Here is a 19,326-nt window from a genome sequence, read left to right as displayed (position 1 = left end):
TAATGTGTCCTACCCAGTGCGTAATCTCCTTTGGGTCTCATTTGCAGTTTTTGAGTGTTTTTAAATGCTATGTCTCGCCATAATGTTATTTTTTTTAGTGTCTTTTATAAATTTTAATAAATATTTGCTGAAAGGACTTTGTGTGTGTGCATATATATATATATATTAAATTTAATAGTAAATATGCAATGTATCTGATCTGTCGTGTGTTGTATGATACTTGGTGGTTTAGTGGATTAATCGAATTTTTAAGCCATCATACTGAACCGTAGAACACACAAAAAACAAACGTAGACGCCATTCTTTGTCTTTGGTTTATTATTAATATCCACAAAGACGATTATTATTTTATTATTAAAAAAAATGTTGCACATTAATAGCTGCATAGTCAGCCCTTCATAGTCCCAATAAATCATCGTACCGGTTTAGGTAATGTCTACCCCTGTTCAGATTTCTTAAATGTTCTGTAAGCAGATGGGATTTAAAGCCACAGAAGAGATCTGTCCCTAGAATAATGTCTTTGGTACTTTATTTCCTGCCAAGAAAAATTGTTATTATAAAGTGAACAGACAAATCCCCCCACTGTCTGGGTTAAAAAAAAAAAATTTTTTTTTTTTGCCAGTATTATTTAAGGTTTGTATATCCCTACATTTTCCTACACTATACCACTTGGGAATACTTAAAATTCAGACATCCCGTGCCACCTTAATTTGGATTATTGCCTAATATGTCTATGAAATGAAATTTATATAGCTTTGAGTCTCCCAGTTGGACAAAAAAATAAAAAATTTAAAAGGTAAAGATTTCAACGGGGCCACATTCATTACATTGTATCTGTCACGTCATGCACTCAAATTCTCCTCCTGGTCGAGGGGATTAAAGGACCTCGGTTGTTTAAGGGGATGAAAGTTTCCTTCATATAATTAAATTTGAAACTTTGCTTCTCGGCCGCTGCCCCTTTTTTTTATTCATCGAGCGGCAGAGAAGAGGAAAATATGATCTGGCACATTACTTCTCAAATGGCGCAGTGTACACCAGAGATTAATGTGTAACAATGCTGCTCTGAAGCTGGTTGTATAATTCTGACCTTTTAGGTTCTATTACATACGGCTTGCCAAGAGAACACGCAGGTCTGTCCTTTCACGACCTTCAGTTCCGCTCGGTAAGTACTGGTCACCGGGCTTTCTCATGCTTCTGTGTAAATAATTCCAGTTTCCATCACAAAAAAAAAAGGCAAAACCTAATGTCCATTGTCACCTCCCGTTGGTTATTATGACCGAAGTCCCAATATAATGGGGGAGTGCAGCTTCTCGGTGGCTTTCGGGAGAAGATATAGATGACGGACTTTGGTTTTTGTACATGTACGAGTTCACTTCCTCGGAGGAATAGCCATAGTTTTCCACCGCGTGTTCACGTTCTGTGCATGGTGACGGTTGACAAGGACCGTGTTTGGATAACACATGGTGGTAATTTAGGGGAACGTAGGGGATCTGGCCGCGAGGCTTGAAGTGCTCATGTTCAGGGTTATGGTGAGGAAATTTTGTGGATGTTCTATCAGAGTGCTCCAGTTCATGATATCCCGTTGGACGTAAATTGACGTGCCCATATTTCGGTTCCTTCATACAGATCCTTCGTGTCTGCTCATAGACCATCGGCCTCGGCAGCAGATGGTTTAATTGTCCTACAGTCTTGGCATGAAGACATTCTGATTTTGGCAAGAACGAACTGTTTAACGAATCTGAAAAGTGCTTATCGCTAACAGCCATCTTCTCCTGATGGTACCTACTGAAGTCCATCTTGTTCTCTTCTTTTACCGTGTGATAGGTTGGGGTTCCTCTGTGTTCCGGTTTGCCGGCTTTCATTGCTGAACTGTAGTGCTCATCTTTATACCGGTCGTTGGATCTCAATGATGTCGAAGAACATCCTGTGAACCCTTCAGATGTGTTTTCCCCCGGCACATACCTTTTGGCTGCTGTTGGATTTTTTAACAAGAAAAACAAAGTTAGTTGAAGAATATGAACAAACTAACAAGTAAAAAACACTCGAGAAGATTTACTAAAATTATTCTTAGACTGTTAAGTCTAGGTATACAATCTCTATCACAAGTAGGCGGCATTCACATCACAGTTGCAGCCCACGGCTGCCGGATCTGGCTGGGGGATGGAAAACTGGGCGCTCCCATACCCCAGCCGGACCGGCGCCAAAGCCCATTCACTTTAATAAGCCAACCGCAGTCAAACAGTGACTCCAGTCAGCTGATTTTTGCCCCATATACGGTTTTCTGACCAGACCTAAAACCGTGGTATGCCGTGGTTTTAGGTCCAGTCACAAAACCGTATATGGGAAAAAATCAGCCGACCGGAGTCACTGTTTGACTCCGGTTGGCTCTTTGAAATTTATTAGATACAGGCTGGGTCCAGCTGGGATACTTGAGCGCCCGTTTTATTTTCGTTCCCCACAGCCGGATTTGGTTCCCGTAAGCTCAAAATGTAGTGTGTATGTCCCCTAACTGATACAGTTCAACCCCTCATCAGCTGATGTCATCAGAAGAAGCCTTGTCTAGACATACATCTGCAGTGTCCACTACAGGGTACAGGTAGTATGGCATGGTGACCATTTAAATGACAGGGAATCTGCCAAGAGCTTCAGACACCATTGGATAGCTGTTAAGGTATAAAAGCAAACAGTAGTACTTTCTTGTAGTTGGTGGTGGTTGCTTAGTGTCAAGGAGGCGGGACTGAGCTGCCGAAGTGACACAGCCTGACACGCCTCCTCACTCACACTTACCTCCCGGGCTGATATTCTAGGCAGACATATACCTTGTCCAAAGTGTTACTCCTACGTTTAGGTAACATTAGGCCAGTCCTGGAACTTGCCCAAGTTAAAACCTACAAAAAAGCAAGTTCCAGTTACAAGTTCCAACACCTTAGTCACATCCGGTCTGCGTGTGCAGTGATCATGGGGCTGTACAGAATTAAGAGGATTTTCCCCAAAAAGTCATCTCCAGTTGACACTGTGAAGGCATCAAGCTCAAGATTCCAGATCCAAGAATCACTTAGGGTCTATGCACACGGCAGAATTTCCGCTTACGGAATTCCGCCTCAAATTAAAGCCCATAGACTTCTATGGGATTCCGCACTCCCATTCACACTTCTGAATCTCGTGATGTCACGCCCCGCCCCTCGTGATGTCACGCCCCGCCCCTCGTGATGTCACGCCCCATCCCGCCCCCTCAATATAAGTCTATGAGAGGGGGCATGGCAGCCGGCAGATGACAGGGGTGCTGCAGGAGAGATTGCGGGGGGTTTGGATAGGGGATAAGATGTCTAGGGGCGTGGTACCCCTTTAACTGAGAAATAATAAGGAGATTTTTTACATCTGAGAACCACCACCAGCTCCAGGAAAGGCACAGTTTGCTTTTATACCCTAACAGCTATCCAACCGTGTCTGCAGCTACTAGCAGCAAATACAGCTGACAGATTCCCTTTAATGACCGTCCACAGATTCTCCAGGTCCACAAGTCCATTGTGAAACAGAGTGGGGTTTTCTAAGCACAGGACCACCTTATATGTAAGGGCACTGGCCAAAAATACTTTTATGATCAATATATATATACAGTGGTCCCTCAAGTTACAATATTAATTGGTTCCAGGACGACCATTGTATGTTGAAACCATTGTATGTTGAGACCATAACTCTATGGAAACCTGGTAATTGGTTCTGAAGCCATCAAAATGTCATCCAAAAATAGGAAAAAGTGAGGATTAAAGAAAAATAAGTAGATAACTAATATAGATAAAGCAAATCTTTACATATAAAAGTAAGAAAGATCTGATGGGAGCTGTAATCACTGTCTATGTCAGTGTTTCCCAACCAGGGTGCCTCCAGCTGTTGCAAAACTACAACTCCTTGCATGCCCGGACAGCCAACGGCTGTCCGGGCATGCTGGGAGTTGTAGTTTTGCAACAACTGGAGGCACCCTTGTTGGGAAACAATGGTTTATGTAGAGGACAGGAGCTTCTTCAGGGTCCTATACAGTACACACAGTGTCCCAAATGGAGCCGCCCTTACTTGGTGTCCAAAGGAGCAGCTAACCCTGGCACAGGTAAGGAGTAGTACAGAACTTGTAGTTCCTCCCTGTACTGTAGGGGGCGCTACCAGACAGCCAGTCAGTGCATGCACTTCAGTAATAGAGGTGATTTACCAGTAAAATGCCCATTCTGATTGGTCAGTTCCTCCAGTTGTGACACGTTTCACAGATCTGGACTGTCTGTACATTGTATGTTGAGTCTGGTTTCAAGTTACAGTGGTCCAGAAAAAAAACATTGTATGTTGAAACTATTGTATGTTAGGACATCAAAGAAAAACCAAGGTATTCTGGGACACAAATTTCAAACTTCATTGTTTAGAAAAAAGGACATACATTTAAAAACATTTAAAAAGAGGGTACAAAATACCAAGATGGTCCTACAGATACACAACCGGAGGTCCATAGAACAAGGGGTTAATCCCCAAAAAATACCTGTATATACAGATGGCTAAAAGAGCCTACTTTGTAATAACAAAAGTGTCCCAGCTAGTGGCTATATCCAGTAAGGTAGCAGCCATATACATTTATACACATAGCAAGAGGTTGTTAACTTCACCTTCACCTTCTAAGGACACACCAGGACCTCCAGAATACCTTGGTTTTTCTTTGATGTCCTAATTTTGCATGGTATGGGAACATACACATAGATGTTGGCATCTTGTATGCAACTATTGTATGTTGAGGACATTGTAAGTTGAGGGATCACTGTATATAAGATGAGAGTACTGTGACTGCACTTCTAAACTTGAATGTTTCTCTACAGCAAAAATATTTGCAAAAGACTTCGCAGGCATCGCAAAATACCTGTCATACCGATTTTTTGACGCTTGCAACTTTTTCTCATATTCAAACAATATAATTCTGATATTTTGGCATCACTCAGAGATTACTTCTAGAGATGAGCGAACTTACAATAAATTCGATTCGTCATGAACTTCTCAGCTTGGCAGTTGATGACTTTTCCTGCATAAATTAGTTCAGCTTTCCGGTGCTCCGGTGGGCTGGAAAAGGTGGATACAGTCCTAGGAAAGAGTCTCCTAGGACTGTCTCCACCTTTTCCAGCAGGAATTTATGCAGGAAAAGTCATCAACTGCCGAGCCGATAAGTTCGTGACGAATCGAATTTACTGTAAGTTCGCTCATCTCTAGTTACTTCATGTTGCCCTACTCTAAAGCAAGAGCATTCTTCCATTGCCTTGAGCTTATTTCGGCAGAATTTAGGCTGCTGTTTAGGGTACGGCGTTGCGGAATCTGTGTGCGCTATATAACGAATTATTCTTATTATTTTTAGGGTAGACTGCATTCTGTCTATGAAGCAGTAGAGAGATAAGAAGTCATAAAGCTGTGCTACCAATTTTCGGAAAAGCGGTGGGAATGTCAAGCCCTGCGCAGTCCAATAGGCCAACAAGGCCCAGGCCTAGGGCGGTAGTTTATGGAGGAGGGGTGTAGAAATGGCGCCGCATGATACATCACATCACTACTCCCGGTGACTGCCGCCACTAAGTGGGTGCCATGTATACCTGGCCAGGGGGGGAAAAGTCTGGAAGTAGCTACCTGCTGGAAGGTATGTGAAGACGGTTGGGGCACAGTGAGTGCGGAACTCACCATTCCAGGGGCCATGCTGGCGGCAGAAGACTGAGCCCCGTGTGCACAGAGTGCGGCTATGCAGCTGGAGTTGTCCACCCCATGTGGCCGCATGCCTGCGGCTGTGTTTTTGACCGGTGTCCCCGACTCCTGGCGCGTGGGGGTAGGGTTGGGGAGGGGGTGTGGATGTATGTTGACATTTAGGGGTTTGGCCGTTTAGGCCCAGGGCAGCCGAAAAAACTGAAATACACCACTGGTGCAGTCCGATTCTGCCCCCATACTTATAACTAAATACATGCGAGCAAGATGTTTAGTATGACTGCCGGATCAGACTACACAGGGTTTGTTTGTAGTCTGTAACCATGGAGACATATAGGCCAGTGTAGGAGCTGTATACACAAAACAGTGGCATCATTTCTTTTTATCGTTTGCAACATGTGAACGAAACACAATGGGGCAATTAGTGAAAACAGGAAAGTGGTCGGCCCTGAACATAAGCTACACGTGTTCACACCCAAAGATCTGTCAAGGAAACGAACATTTAAACATAAATATTAACCAAAACAAACTTGTCTGTTTGCTAATTCCGTCTAATCTGCTTCTCGAGAGTTTACCGATCCATCAAGCTGCAGAAAACCACAACATCGTCCGGGGCGGCTTTGTGTGACATAACGTGCGCTTACGTTTACACTTCACAGCCGCAATTACATCATATGATGTTTAGGGAAGTCATAACAACAATTAAGGCTTTTGACTGATAGCGCGTTTTTTTTCTTTTTCATTTAAATTTTTTTTTTTTTATAAAAAAAAAAAAAAAAAAAAACCTTCTAAGAAAAGAACAATCCAGTAGCTGTAGTCAGACATTAACCTCAGCATATGTCTTATTCTCTCTTTTGGGAGGAACTCTTGCCTTATTATCCTATAACTGATTCTGGTGCCCTCCAAGCCAGTGCAACTAGTTATAGCAGTGTTTCCCAACCAGGGTGCCTCCAGCTGCTGCAAAACTACATCTCCCAGCATGCCCGGACAGCCAAAGGCTGGGAGTTGTAGTTTTGCAACAGCTGGAGGGACACTGGTTGGGAAACACTACGTATTAGAGTCCTCCAGCCACATAGACATAGACTTCCACATAGTAATCCATGCCCACATTACCCGATGCAGCATTTGTGTAAATACAGCACAGATTTCCATTGAAAATAATTCAATGTGGATTCCCCATGGTTTTCAAACTTAAAGGGGTACTCCAGAGGAGAAAAAAAATTCTAATCCTCCAGTGCCAAAAAAGTTTAACAATTTTGTAAATTACTTCTATTTAAAATTCTCCATCCTTCCAGCACTTATCAGCTGCTTTATGTTCCAGAGGAAGTTGTGTAGTTCTTTCCAGTCTGACCACAGTGCTCTCTACTGACACCTCTGTCCATGTCAGGAACTGTCCAGAGTAGGAGCAAATCCCCATAGCAAACCTCTTCTGCTCTGGACAGTTTCTGACATGGACAGAGGTGTAAGCAGACAGCAGTGTGGTGAGACTGGAAATAGCTAAAAAAAAAAAAAAAAAAAAAATCCTCTGGAGCACACAGCAGCTGATAAGTACTGGAAGGATTAAGATTTTTATACTGAAGTAAATTACAGATCTGTATACAGTGACGGCCGTAAATGTTGGCACCCCTGAAAGTTTTCAAGAAAAAGAAGTATTTCTCACAGAAAAGGATTGCAGTAACACATGTTTTGCTATACACATGTCTATTCCCTTTGTGTATATTGGAACTAAACCAAAAATGGGAGGAAAAAAGCAAATTGGACATAATATCACCAAACTCCAAAAATGGGCTGGACAAAATTATTGGCACCCTTAACTTAATATTTGATTGCACACCCTTTGGAAAAATTTTATGAAATCAGTCGCTTTCTATAACCATCAATAAGCTTCTTACACCTCTCAGCCGGAATGTTGGACCACTCTTCCTTTGTAAACTGCTCCAGGTCTCTCTTATTGGAAGGGCGCCTTTTCCCAACAGCAATTTTAAGATCTCCTCACAGGTGTTCAATGGGATTTAGATCTGGACTCAAAAAGCTCTATCTTGGTCTCATCTGTTCACAATATGTTTTACCAGAAGGATTTTGGCTTACTCCGGTTCATTTTGGCAAAATGTAGTCTTGCTTTTTTATGTCTCTGTGTCAGCAGTGGGGTCCTCCTGGGTCTCCTCCATAGCGTTTCATTTCATTTACATGTCGACTGATAGTTTTCGCTGACACTGATGCTCCCTGAGCCTGCAGGACAGCTTGAATCTCTTTGGAACTTGTTTGGGGCTGCTTACCCACCATCTGGACTATCCTACGTTAACACCTTTTATCAATTTTTCTCTTCTGTCCACGCCCATGGAGATTAGCCACAGTGCCATGGGTTGCAAACTTCTTGATAATGTTGCGCACTTCGGACAAAGGCAAATCTAGATATCTGGAGATGGACTTGTAACCTTGAGGTTGTTGATATTTTTCCACAATTTTGGTTCTCAAGTCCTCAGACAGTTCTCTTCTGCTCTTTCTGTTGTCCATGCTTAGTGTGGCACATACAGACACACAATGCAAAGACTAAGCGAACTTCTCTCCTTTTTATCTGCTTTCAGGTGTGATTTCTATATTGCCCACACCTGTTACTTGCCCCAGGTGACATTATATAAGAGCATCATATGCTTGAAACAATATTATTTTTCCACAATTTTGAAAGGGTGCCAATAATTTTGTCCAGCCCATTTTTGGAGTTTGGTGACATTATGTCCAATTTGTTTTTTTTTCCTCCATTTTTTGGTTTAGTTCCAATACACACAAAGGGAAAAAACATGTGTATAGCCAAACATGTGTTACTGCAATCCTTTTCTGTGAGAAATACTTAAAGGGGTATTCCAGGAGGATTTTTTTTTATTTGACTATGCTACAGGGGCTGTAAAGTTAGTGTAGTTCATAATATAGTGTCTGTACCTGTGTGTGACGGTTTTCTCACAATTCTTCTGTGATTTTCACCCGCTATTTATTTTTAGCAGCATACAAAATTACTGTCGTTTCGGATTTTTCCCAGGATGCAATTCGGCCGAGACCTGACTCCCTAGTCAGCTGATGACAGAGAGCTTGTCTGCTTCAATGGGTGGAGGGATCACTTGGTGGGAGAAAGATCAATCTGCAACTAATGCAACAGCTGTAGGCACCCTGATTGAAAAACATAGGTCTTTTGTTTCAATGGGTGGGGTGGCTGATGTGTGGGAGGGAGGAACATGGAATTGTGGGATTTGTAGTCAAAAAAAGAAAAGTCAAACAGGAAATACAAGTTCACAAAAAGCTAGCCACAGTGTTATGGTAATCTCACAACATAGCCATTTAGCCCCAAGACAAGCGCAGATCCTTCCTAAGCATGTCCATTACTGTCTGCCAGGTGCCAACATTTACGGCCATGTCTGTAACTTTCTGGCACCAGTTGATTTGAATTTTTTTTCTTTTCTTCCGGAATACCCCTTGAATAGAAGGGGTAGTATGGGCACTGTTACAAGTATAGGGCATTCCTGGGTGGATCAGAAGTGGGCTTAAAGGAGTACTGCAGTGTAGGACAATGTATCCCTTATCCAAAGGATGGGGAATAAGTGGCTGCGAGGGGTCTGACTGCCGCTCTCCTCGTGCACGGAGCGGGGGTCGGCATGCATCCTCCATTCTTCTTTATGGGAGAGGAGGAGGGCTGCACAGGAGATAACGGGGGTCCCAGCAGTCAGACACTTATCCCCTATCCTTTGGATAAATTGTCCTACACTGCAGTACCCCTTTAAAGAGGTTATCCACAGGACAAGTGATAAGTATCTAATCTATAAGGGTCTGACCACTTGGATCACCACCACTCATGAGAATGGGTGTCTGTTTTTTTGTGAATTAATAATTGAACAATGTACATGATTGATGGCTGATCTATTCCATGAGGGGACAAGGGATGCCTGCCCTTGTGATCAGTGGGGATCCCACCTGTTGGACCTCCACGGATCAGCTTCTTATACTTGTAACATATTAACATAGTTCATGAGGTTGAAAAAAGACCAGAGTCTATCAAGTTCAACCTATAACCCTAAAGAGTCCCTACTGAGTTGATGCAGAGGAAGGAAAAAAAAACCCTCATACTAGCGGTAAAAATTCCTTCCCGACTCCAAATATGGCATCAGAATAAATCCCTGGATCAACGTTCTGTCCCTATAAATCTAGAATCCATAACCATCAATGTTGTCATTCTCCAAAAATGCATCCAGACCCCTTTTAAATTCTTTTACAGAGTTCACCATGGCCACCTCCTCAGGCAGAGAATTCCACAGTCTCACTGCTCTTACAGTAAAGAACCCCCGTCTGTGCTGGTGTAGAAACCTTCTATCCTCTAGACGTAGAGGATGCCCCCTTGTTATAGATACAGTCCTGGGTATAAATAGGTCATGGGAGAGATCTCTATACTGTCCCCTGATATATTTATACATAGTTATTAGGTCTCCCCTAAGCCTTCTTTTTTCTTAACTAAATAACCCTAATTCTGATAATCTTTCTGGGTACTGTAGTCCTCCCATTCCCCGTATTACTATGGTTGCCCATCTTTGAACCCTCCCCAGCTCCAATATATCTTTCTTGTACACTGGTGCCCAGTACTGTACACAGTATTCCATGTGTGGTCTGACTAGTGATTTGTACAGCCATAGAATTATTTCCTTCCCTTACATTTATCAGTGTTGAACCTCATCTTCCACTTCCCAGCCCAAACCTCCAACCTATCCAGATCCATTTGTAACAGTGCACTGTCCTCTATTGTGTTTACCGCTTTACAGAGTTTAGTATCATCTGCAAAGATTGCTACTTTACTATTCAACCCCCCTACCCCTGGTGATAGATGATACACTATAATCTCAGAATAACCCCTTTAATTATGTCCCAGGTTTGTTGGGATGTTCTGGCGTCATTATAAGGCTGGCACTATGAACACTACAACATGTCTGGCTCTGTGGAGTCTACTCTGAGGCAGACACTATTGGGATTATTATGAGGCAGTAGTGATCGGCCCTACAAGTCTTACACATTGGATTCTACTGGGGTTAGTGTTTTGGGCTGTCTGGCATTGTGAAGTCTACTGAGTAGTCAGCACAATGGATATTATTATGACGCTGGCACTATAGGCACTAAATCAAGTCTGACATTGTGAAGTCTGCAGTGAGGGTGACATTATGGGCATTTCTATATTTCTGGCACTGTAGACACTACAACAAGTCTGACACTGTGAAATCTACTCAACATTATAGCCATTACAATGAGGCTGCCATGATAGATGCTTTAAAGGAGTCTGGTTCTTTAATGAGCCCCAGTGGTGGGGAAGACCCAAAACTGAAATGCCTCCAAAGTTTTCCACCTCCTGGGCATAGAGGCATTGGCACCACCTACACCTATTATGATCTCACCCATTCGACCATTTGAGCGTTTCCGATCTCACATTTTGAGGACCAAGTTTGCCACATATTGCCATAGCCTCCTCACTAGTTAGCACTCCCTACACTAAACGTACAGCTGTTATCTACCAGTACACAGAGTTAGTTAAGAGTCAGCAAAAATTTCTAAATTTTAGCAAATTAATCAGAATAGAAAATATGGTTGGCGCTACTGACCAGACATAGATAGATATAGTAAGGGTTGCAAACATATAATAAAGTTGGCACACACCATGTGCTTTATTTTTTATAGCCAGCGTAATGACTTACCATCATAGTTCTGAGAAGGGTTATGACGCATCTGGTTGGATTGATGGTGAGCGGTTTTTGTCGGTGAGCTCGGCACCACCGAGTTCGAGTAACGCCAATGACACTCTCCACCAGTCTGTAACGTGCCAAAGAAAAACCTTGCTACTTCACATGACGATCCTTGAGATTGGCCACATCTAGAAGGCATGACTTGTTTCTTGGTACTTAACATGTGAGAGTCCATTGAAAAGTGTCCGTAGTGGTAAGGGAAGGGCAGGCTGTAGGTCGGGGTGTATAAGAGTTCACTGTTTTCAGTATGGCTGTTTGGCTCCTGGTTAGCGGTGGAGTTTATTGCTGAGTTTCCTTTCCAACTTCCAAGCTGAGCACAGTCCAACTTCTCACCATAGAAAGTACCATATTGCTGCAAGGAAAAAAAAATAGAAAAATATCATTAAGAACTGTCCTTTCTGTAGACTTATCGTGAGTCATATATTGACAGTCTATTCATAGGATTGTCTATCAATGCACAATCAGTGGGACTTGGATACATTCCACCGCACCAATGGTCCATGGTGGATGTCATCAGTGGCACTGCTATGGGGATGCTGGGGGTGCGAACCGTACCTAGGTGACACCCCAAATGGGAAGTGATCATCCCTTGATGGTGTCACCCCATCCAAGTAGAGAGCAAGAAACACAATCTTCCCCCTCAGTGCGTATGGTAAGATTGTGTTATAGTCGGCAGGGAAAGTGTGCAAACCTTCAACGCCACCGTGGCTCCTTCAGACAAATGTGCTGGCCTGCCACAGTCAGTGCCCTGCAGTTACTTGCGGGGGAGGAGGTTGGTGACACAATTTCCTACCTCACAAGGTAACACCCACCCTAGTGATGCCAATGGAACCCACGGACCAATAATAGGGTCTTTGAGGTTCCACCAAGGTGGCCATCGTTTTGAAGAAAAATAAATTATGTTGCACAATTTTTTTGGTCAATTGGGATGGTAACAGCAATGGATGTTTCAGGACACATGTAAATGTAGCCCAATAGGCATCATCCATACACCTATATTTACTCTGATTACATCAGGGATGGGACTCCAGAACCCTCCATGATTCTACTGAACCCAACCTAGATAGATCGCCATATATGATCCCTCCAGGATCTCCTTAGGTGATGCTCACCTGTGGGTAGGGGTTGGCTCGGGCCTGCTTCGTCTTGACTTTGGCAGCTTTCAGTTTGGGGGGCTTCCTGGCCTCCTGTGAGGTAGTCATGGAGCTCCGACAGGGAAACGTGGCTTTGGACACTGTCACCTGCTCCAAGGACAATTGCAGCTCTTTATATTCTATATCTCTGCACAGAAGGAACATATATATATTTACAATAAATCCCAGTTTGTTCTCTCATATATATCAATGGACAAAAAATTCAGTCCCTTATTATTTGCATATGCCAAAAATGTTGTTGATACGAGAAATTCGGAGTTATATATAAATATTATTTAAAATACAAAAATCACCTTATTATTGAGAATACAAAGGCAATTTTGTTGTCATGCACTAAGTTGGTAAAAAAAAATTTTGGAAAAGGAATATGTGCAACATGTGTAAATTAACCTTTTAAGGCCAGGTCTACACTGTGACTTTTTGTAGCACTAGTGATTGATTTGAACAACTGAGCAACAACATTCTAACTAATGTTTACTGAGACAAGTCATACAGTTGTTCAAATCAATCACAAGTGCTACAAAAAGTCACAGTGTAGACCGCTCTGTGTTACACTAGCAGGGACTCCTGCAATATGACAGGAGTCCCCGCTCCTATATGTACTTTCTGTGGCACCTCACCATCCCTCCTTCTGAACTATCACTTAGCAGCGACACATATACTTGATCAGTTAACCTTCGCTGGCCTGGGCACAGAGCAGCAAATGTAGTGTGTGTAAGCCAGGAAGCATTTAGCATTGCTGCTTACCTCACATTCTGAGCATACTATGTGTGCTTCACCACTGGAGCAGGACACCTGTCTTTGACAGGAGTCCCCGCTCATGTCATTGATTCACCTGAAGCAATCCCCCCAAAAATTTGGATTTAGACAAACCTTTCTTTTTAGGAAATTCTGAGATAAATTTGTTCGTGATAAACTGATCTGCTTTTCTAAAATAGGGACCCTACCATGGGACCGAGAGCCCGCTGTAAGTTGGCAAGTTGCCTTATATATTATTTGATAGGAATGTTCCTCATGTTCAGGGTTCACTCTTTCACCAGGGTTTGGTTGTAGGATGTTTTGAATTAATACTTGGTCTAAGCGCAGAGAATTCCTATTGCATCATCTGTTTGCACATGTAGATTACACGGCAAGTGTCTGATTTGGCAATTACAGATTGATTGCACTGTTTATACCATATGGCTTTACCCGTCTCCGCTGAATACACATTTTTTAAACGCTTTCAGAACTGAACTTTCTGGGATTCTTTTTCCACTTTGATAGTTCTTTTATTATCGCAATGTGTTTTTATTATAATAAAAATAATAACAATGCCATATAGTGCCAAAATATTGCTCAGAAATTTACAGCAAGGAGGAGGAAAAGAAACAAGCAACATGTGAAGCTTACGGAAGAGTTATAGGTCAATAGGATCAATTAGAATTCATTAAATGTGTATTCCAGTATAAGAAAAATGTATTTAAATAAATAAATAAATATCACTACAAGACTCACTAATACGATGTTATCAAAAATTGGACTAGCTTTAGCATGCTGACAGGAAGTTGTGTAGTTCTCTCATTGTCAGTGTGGTGTTGTCTCAGCAACTCCTTGACTCCTCCAACTCCTCTCCTGCCATTAAGTTGTGAAGCTCTCATTGTGGTATTGTCACAGCAGCTCGCTGCTCCTCCCTCTCTCCTGAGATGATGCATTATCATTTGCTGTCTCAGGAGGTGTGGCTGGATGTCTTTGAACTCTAGCCCCACCCTCTGAGTGATTTTACCATCTTTGACCAGCCCCTACAGCTGTCATATACACATATACATATATTGCTTTATTGGGACATTTAGGGAAGAATGAGCTGTGGTTACAGAATGCTGCCTTATGCTGAGCAATGATGCAGGCAGAGAAGCAGCCAGGAAATGCATAAAGCAGATCCTGCAGACTGTTCTGCTCTGTACTACAAGGTTCTGCAGCCTCTATGGGCATGGAACTGGCAGGAGTGCTGTGGGAGAAGAATAGGCGGGGGGGGGGGGGGGGAGGTTGGCTGTGATAAAGAGCTGGGGAAAGCAATGCATTCTGGTAATTGGAGAATTGAGCAGGCAAGTAAGCAATGTTATATGCTTCTGCAGCATTTTTTTTTTACATAACTTCAGAATACCTCTTTAAAATCCATCTTCAACAATTGATTTAGCAAAGCTGTCTTGTCAAATAAGTCATGATGCTAAAAACCCTAAAATGGAAAAATTACGGGATCACCGACGGGCCCCATGCAAGTGAATGGGGGCCATCTGGACCTGATAGTAGCCGTTTGCAAAATTGGGGGCCTTGAATCTTGAGATAGATGTGGTCTGAGGTGGGACCTGCATTTATCAGGCTTTTATGGCTTATCCACAGGATTGGATTCGAATACTCCTTTGACATTCATCTTGCCTAAGCATTTGATATGGTGATATAGGGGTACATATGTGGCGAGGGTGGGATGAGGGCAGATAGAATTACTCTAGGGGCAGATGGCACTAACCCCCTCTGTTCGTGGCGCCAGAGCGTGGTTTATTCTATATACCACCCGAAGGAATACCGCTGGATCCTGGGCTAGGCACCACGGCAAATAATGACTCTTACGCCAAGTTACGGAATAACGACAGCTTTACTGAGTCAGACAGGTGTAACAGTCTATACAGCTTGGCTGGGCCCAAGGAAGTGACTAGTGACTTCAGAGACCTTAGGGCTTGCTGGGACTTATGGTGGACTGGGACAATTTGTTTCAGAGCCATGCTGACTGAAGACAGATTGACTTGGACTGACTTGACTATGGCAGACTATGACTGACTTCACCCCTTCTGTAGCTTACCAGACTTTGACTTGACCTGTGGAGTACTAGACTTTAGGATCCGTGGCTGCGTGGTAGACTTTAGGCCTCTTTAGTACTCCAGACACACACCTAGGACTTGACCTTACTGCAACTCAGCAAAGACTTAAAGAGCAAGAGAGTGAGGAGGCTCCACACAGGGCTTATCTGGGGGAGACTCTGGTGGGGTCCCATAGGTCCCCCTTAGGTCACATGGTCACTAGTACCTCACTGCGTTACAATCACATGACAACAAGTCTTAAAGGCATAAAACATTTTATATACAATACTCAATATCACAAGCATAGAAGCAGATATACAAAGGAACAGGTGCAGGGGGGGCCCTGGGGAGGCTGCCTGACAGGGGTACAGGGGTGCAACTCCTGTACTGGGCCACCACACACATTTTTTGTGTCCCACAAAAGATGGAAATCCTGGATACTTACGTGAGGACATAGTTTACACTAACAATGCAGTGAGGCCTAGAAGAGCGGCTGTTGTGGACGATTGTAGCATAACTCTGCACCCAAACCCATCCTCCATGTTTAGAAAGCATCCGGTAATACTTGGTGGTGACCTGGCCTTTTACCAGCACTGGAACAAAAGTGAAAGTTCAATCATTTCAATATCTGATTGTTTTTTAAATTAATTTGGATATAATTACATAGAAGACCTGTGAGAAAGTCCAAAATCAGTAACCAAATTTACTTTTTTTCATTTTAAATTTATAGATATTTTTATATTCTTGTCAAAACAATCATTTTAGAATCTGATTTTTCTTTCCTAAAATAGCACCACTTTTGTCCATGAGCACAGTCCATAGAAAATAATGGTGCCATTTCAGAAAAATAGCTTGCTGGGTCATCTATTTTTTTTTCAGGGTGTTTCCATATTAAACAATCCCTTTTGGTTCAAAAGGTCCCTCTAAAATTAGCAGATCACAAGATATCCTGTCTCGGGGGTAACTAGCAATCAGTTGTAATCTGTAATAGGAAGCTGGCAGCAAGTGTTTGATTTCCCCACAGCATTCCCGCAGGGGAAATGATGAATTACAAGGCCCCAACTGAAATCAATAGACTGTTTGTGTATTACAGTGTTTTTCAAACTATGTCTCTCGACCTCTTGGAATGGTACATATCCCATGATGGGAAAATAGTTTTCCCGTAAGCTAGATAGCCACAGGTTGGGGAATACTGAAGTAATGTATGGACATATAGGGTACTATGAAGTCAGAAAAGTTCTTAGGGGACATTACCTGGTGGGGTTGAATAATTCAGAGATTCCCCTTTAGGAAGTCCGAGTTCACATCTGTGGCAGGTGTACATTGGCAAACTGGGATGCCAATGTATAAGTGCACAGACAAGCATGGGCTCAATTGATTTTAATGGCCTGAACTTAGCCAATTAGTGTTCAAATGGTTGGGGGCCACAAAATGGCCCCTGGTCCGCAAGTTGTGCACCCCTATTATAACGGATAATATATCAATAAAAAAAATATATGATACTTACAGAGATGGTGGGCATATCTCAAGTGGAACACATCACAGCCGTGGACATGGTGGTAAAGAGTTTTCTCTATTAGGTCTTGAGGTTCATAACCAGTTAATTCAGCTACTCTGCACAAGAAAGAAGGGGATTGAGGATTTTTTTTTTAAAATAAAAATCTTTCTATTATCCTACAACCTATCAATACATTCAACCAAACTATGCGGCATCTGGACACTTTGGAAGAAAGGAGTAAATACTTATTTCTTATTTCACGAGAAAACAACAAAAATTTCCCTTTATTCTTCCAAACTTTTGAAACTTTGATTCTGGTGCGAGAAGTTTGGTGCCAAGAATTGATTACATCTATTGGAAGGGATTTATTTTTTTAGTTACTAGGATAGTGGGAAACAAATGAGCGAAAATCCTGGATGTTTTAGCATCTTTCATAACACTTAGAAATCTGGCAAAGAAAAGGGTTCCATGTATCCTCATCCTGGGAACTGACTGGGGTTGGGACTTCCATTGCCTGGCTTCCATTGTAAAGCCATGGAGGGAGATTTCCGCAAACTATGAATTCATAAGCATAGTCATAATACAGATCCCTGTTGAACAAGTCCATGACATAGGGACAAGTGCAACTATTGTGGTTTGGCACCACAACTAGCCACCCCTGGTAAAGAGGGCGCCAGAGAACGCCTGCCACCCATGGCTAGTGACCACTGTGAAACTCAATATTACTGATGTAGCCAAACTTTTTAGATAGCACGGGCAATATATTACTGTAAAGACCTGGTCACTGTATAGGTGTATTATCTGAGCAATGTATGGTCTAATTTAAATTATATGGCACTGCTACTCATGTACTATTCTGTACATAATTTTTGCAGTACATTGTGGGGACAACATTCATATTTGTGCAACTATATGGAAGTGTTGTTTGGCTGACACATGGCAAAGGTAATAGGGCACCATACTTTTTGGTACTTAGAATTAGACACTCTACGGTATGGTTATTTGTACACCCTATGACTTTATACCATATGACAGTAGCTATAGAAGGTACTGTACAGGTTCTACCAAAAATAAAGTAAAAGGAGTAATCCAAAGATATAAACTTAGATGAGGATAAGCGTCTGATTGCGGGGGGTGATGGGTTGGGGGGATCAACTCTCTGGGGACTCTCCCCGGTGTACGCTCCAGTTCCCACCTTTTGGAATGTTCTAGTCCTTGCAGTGACAGTCCACTCAGCCAATCACTGACTCAGATAAGACACTGCTGTGGTTGGTGATTGGCTGGGCAGGCTGTCACTACCGAGATGAGTACACTTCCAAAGGTGGGTTCGGAGAATTTAGTGCAGACAGTCGGACCCCGTTTTGGGGATCACAACCCTCCGTGGTATAGGTTTTTAAGAGCTGGATAACCCCTTTAAAAATGACACATGGTGAGCAGCAACAGAAGATGGTGCACAGGCACTGTTCAACACAAGACCAAAGCTAGATGGTTTCCAAGGGCATATGTACCATTGTGGCAGACCATACAGTTACTATGGAGCCCTTGGAGAGAGGAGGCCCCATCATGGTTGGCCCCATTCTTTTTTTCTATTGGTAATGAACTGTACAGGGAGCATTGGCCAATGGGTCATAAATAATCACCAGGCCTTTCTTCCCTGGGGAGGCCTATATTAATATTTTCTATAGCGCCCCTTTCTTCTATGTATGCTATTGTTGGTGCCCATAATTGCTATGGGCCCATACTCATCACATCCATATTGCAGAAGCATTGTTCCCCAGAACATTACATTGCATGTCTCATCGACACATTGATTGTGTACGGCTCTTAGACCCCATATGGTCTCTGTGTCCCACCTAACAAGGACCATTCGTTGCTGTGTATAAGGACCCCGGCGATGGCCGTAGACTTATGGTAACTGACTGGAAATATGACAGCAAGGAGGTACATTTTTGGTATACATGGAAGTAATAGTTCCCCATAGCTGCTTACCTTGAGTCCAAGAAAATGAGTTTGAGGTCCAGACTGGCTCTGAACATGAACATGTTACTGTGGAGTTTGATCTCTGTGATGGCGCTCGGGGGTAAGGACTGACCCACAGCCACTAGTCCTACAATTTGATAGCAGGAGTCATATAAAGAAATGTCCAGCATATACTGCCTTATTTTCAGATAACCACTGCAGTGAATCACCTGTCATATAAAGATAAAACATATCATATATAGACTAAACAAGACCAACCAGGCAGTGCTTAATATCCGCCCTACCCCCTGTTATCCTAACATTACACAGGCAAAAGTTAGAGATAGTTTGTACCTACACCCAAGACCAGTGTTTCCCAACCAGTGTGCCTCCAGCTGTTGCAA

At 42.7% G+C, this 19,326-nt stretch overlaps 1 protein-coding gene across 5 annotated transcripts in view; it reads right to left on the bottom strand.

Annotated features, from left to right (window-relative positions):
• Positions 1 to 373: 373 nt before the first annotated feature.
• The window catches only part of SIM2 (SIM bHLH transcription factor 2), a 158,019-nt gene continuing 139,066 nt past the window's right edge, over positions 374 to 19,326 (bottom strand). For all 5 annotated transcript variants that reach the window (XM_056559613.1, XM_056559615.1, XM_056559614.1 and 2 more), the window contains 6 exons: positions 18,953 to 19,152; positions 16,973 to 17,079; positions 15,911 to 16,058; positions 12,593 to 12,761; positions 11,433 to 11,832; positions 374 to 1,972 (listed from right to left, as the gene is read on the bottom strand). In XM_056559613.1, the coding sequence (XP_056415588.1) occupies positions 1,254 to 1,972; positions 11,433 to 11,832; positions 12,593 to 12,761; positions 15,911 to 16,058; positions 16,973 to 17,079; positions 18,953 to 19,152 (1,743 nt within the window). In that variant the 3' untranslated portion in view covers positions 374 to 1,253. The remainder of the gene's footprint in view (positions 1,973 to 11,432; positions 11,833 to 12,592; positions 12,762 to 15,910; positions 16,059 to 16,972; positions 17,080 to 18,952; positions 19,153 to 19,326) is intronic.

This window comes from Hyla sarda, chromosome 2 (genome assembly GCF_029499605.1).
Source record: "Hyla sarda isolate aHylSar1 chromosome 2, aHylSar1.hap1, whole genome shotgun sequence".
Lineage (NCBI taxonomy): Eukaryota > Metazoa > Chordata > Amphibia > Anura > Hylidae > Hyla > Hyla sarda.
Note: the sequence above shows the minus strand (reverse complement) of the source record. Positions and strands in the feature narration are given on the sequence as shown.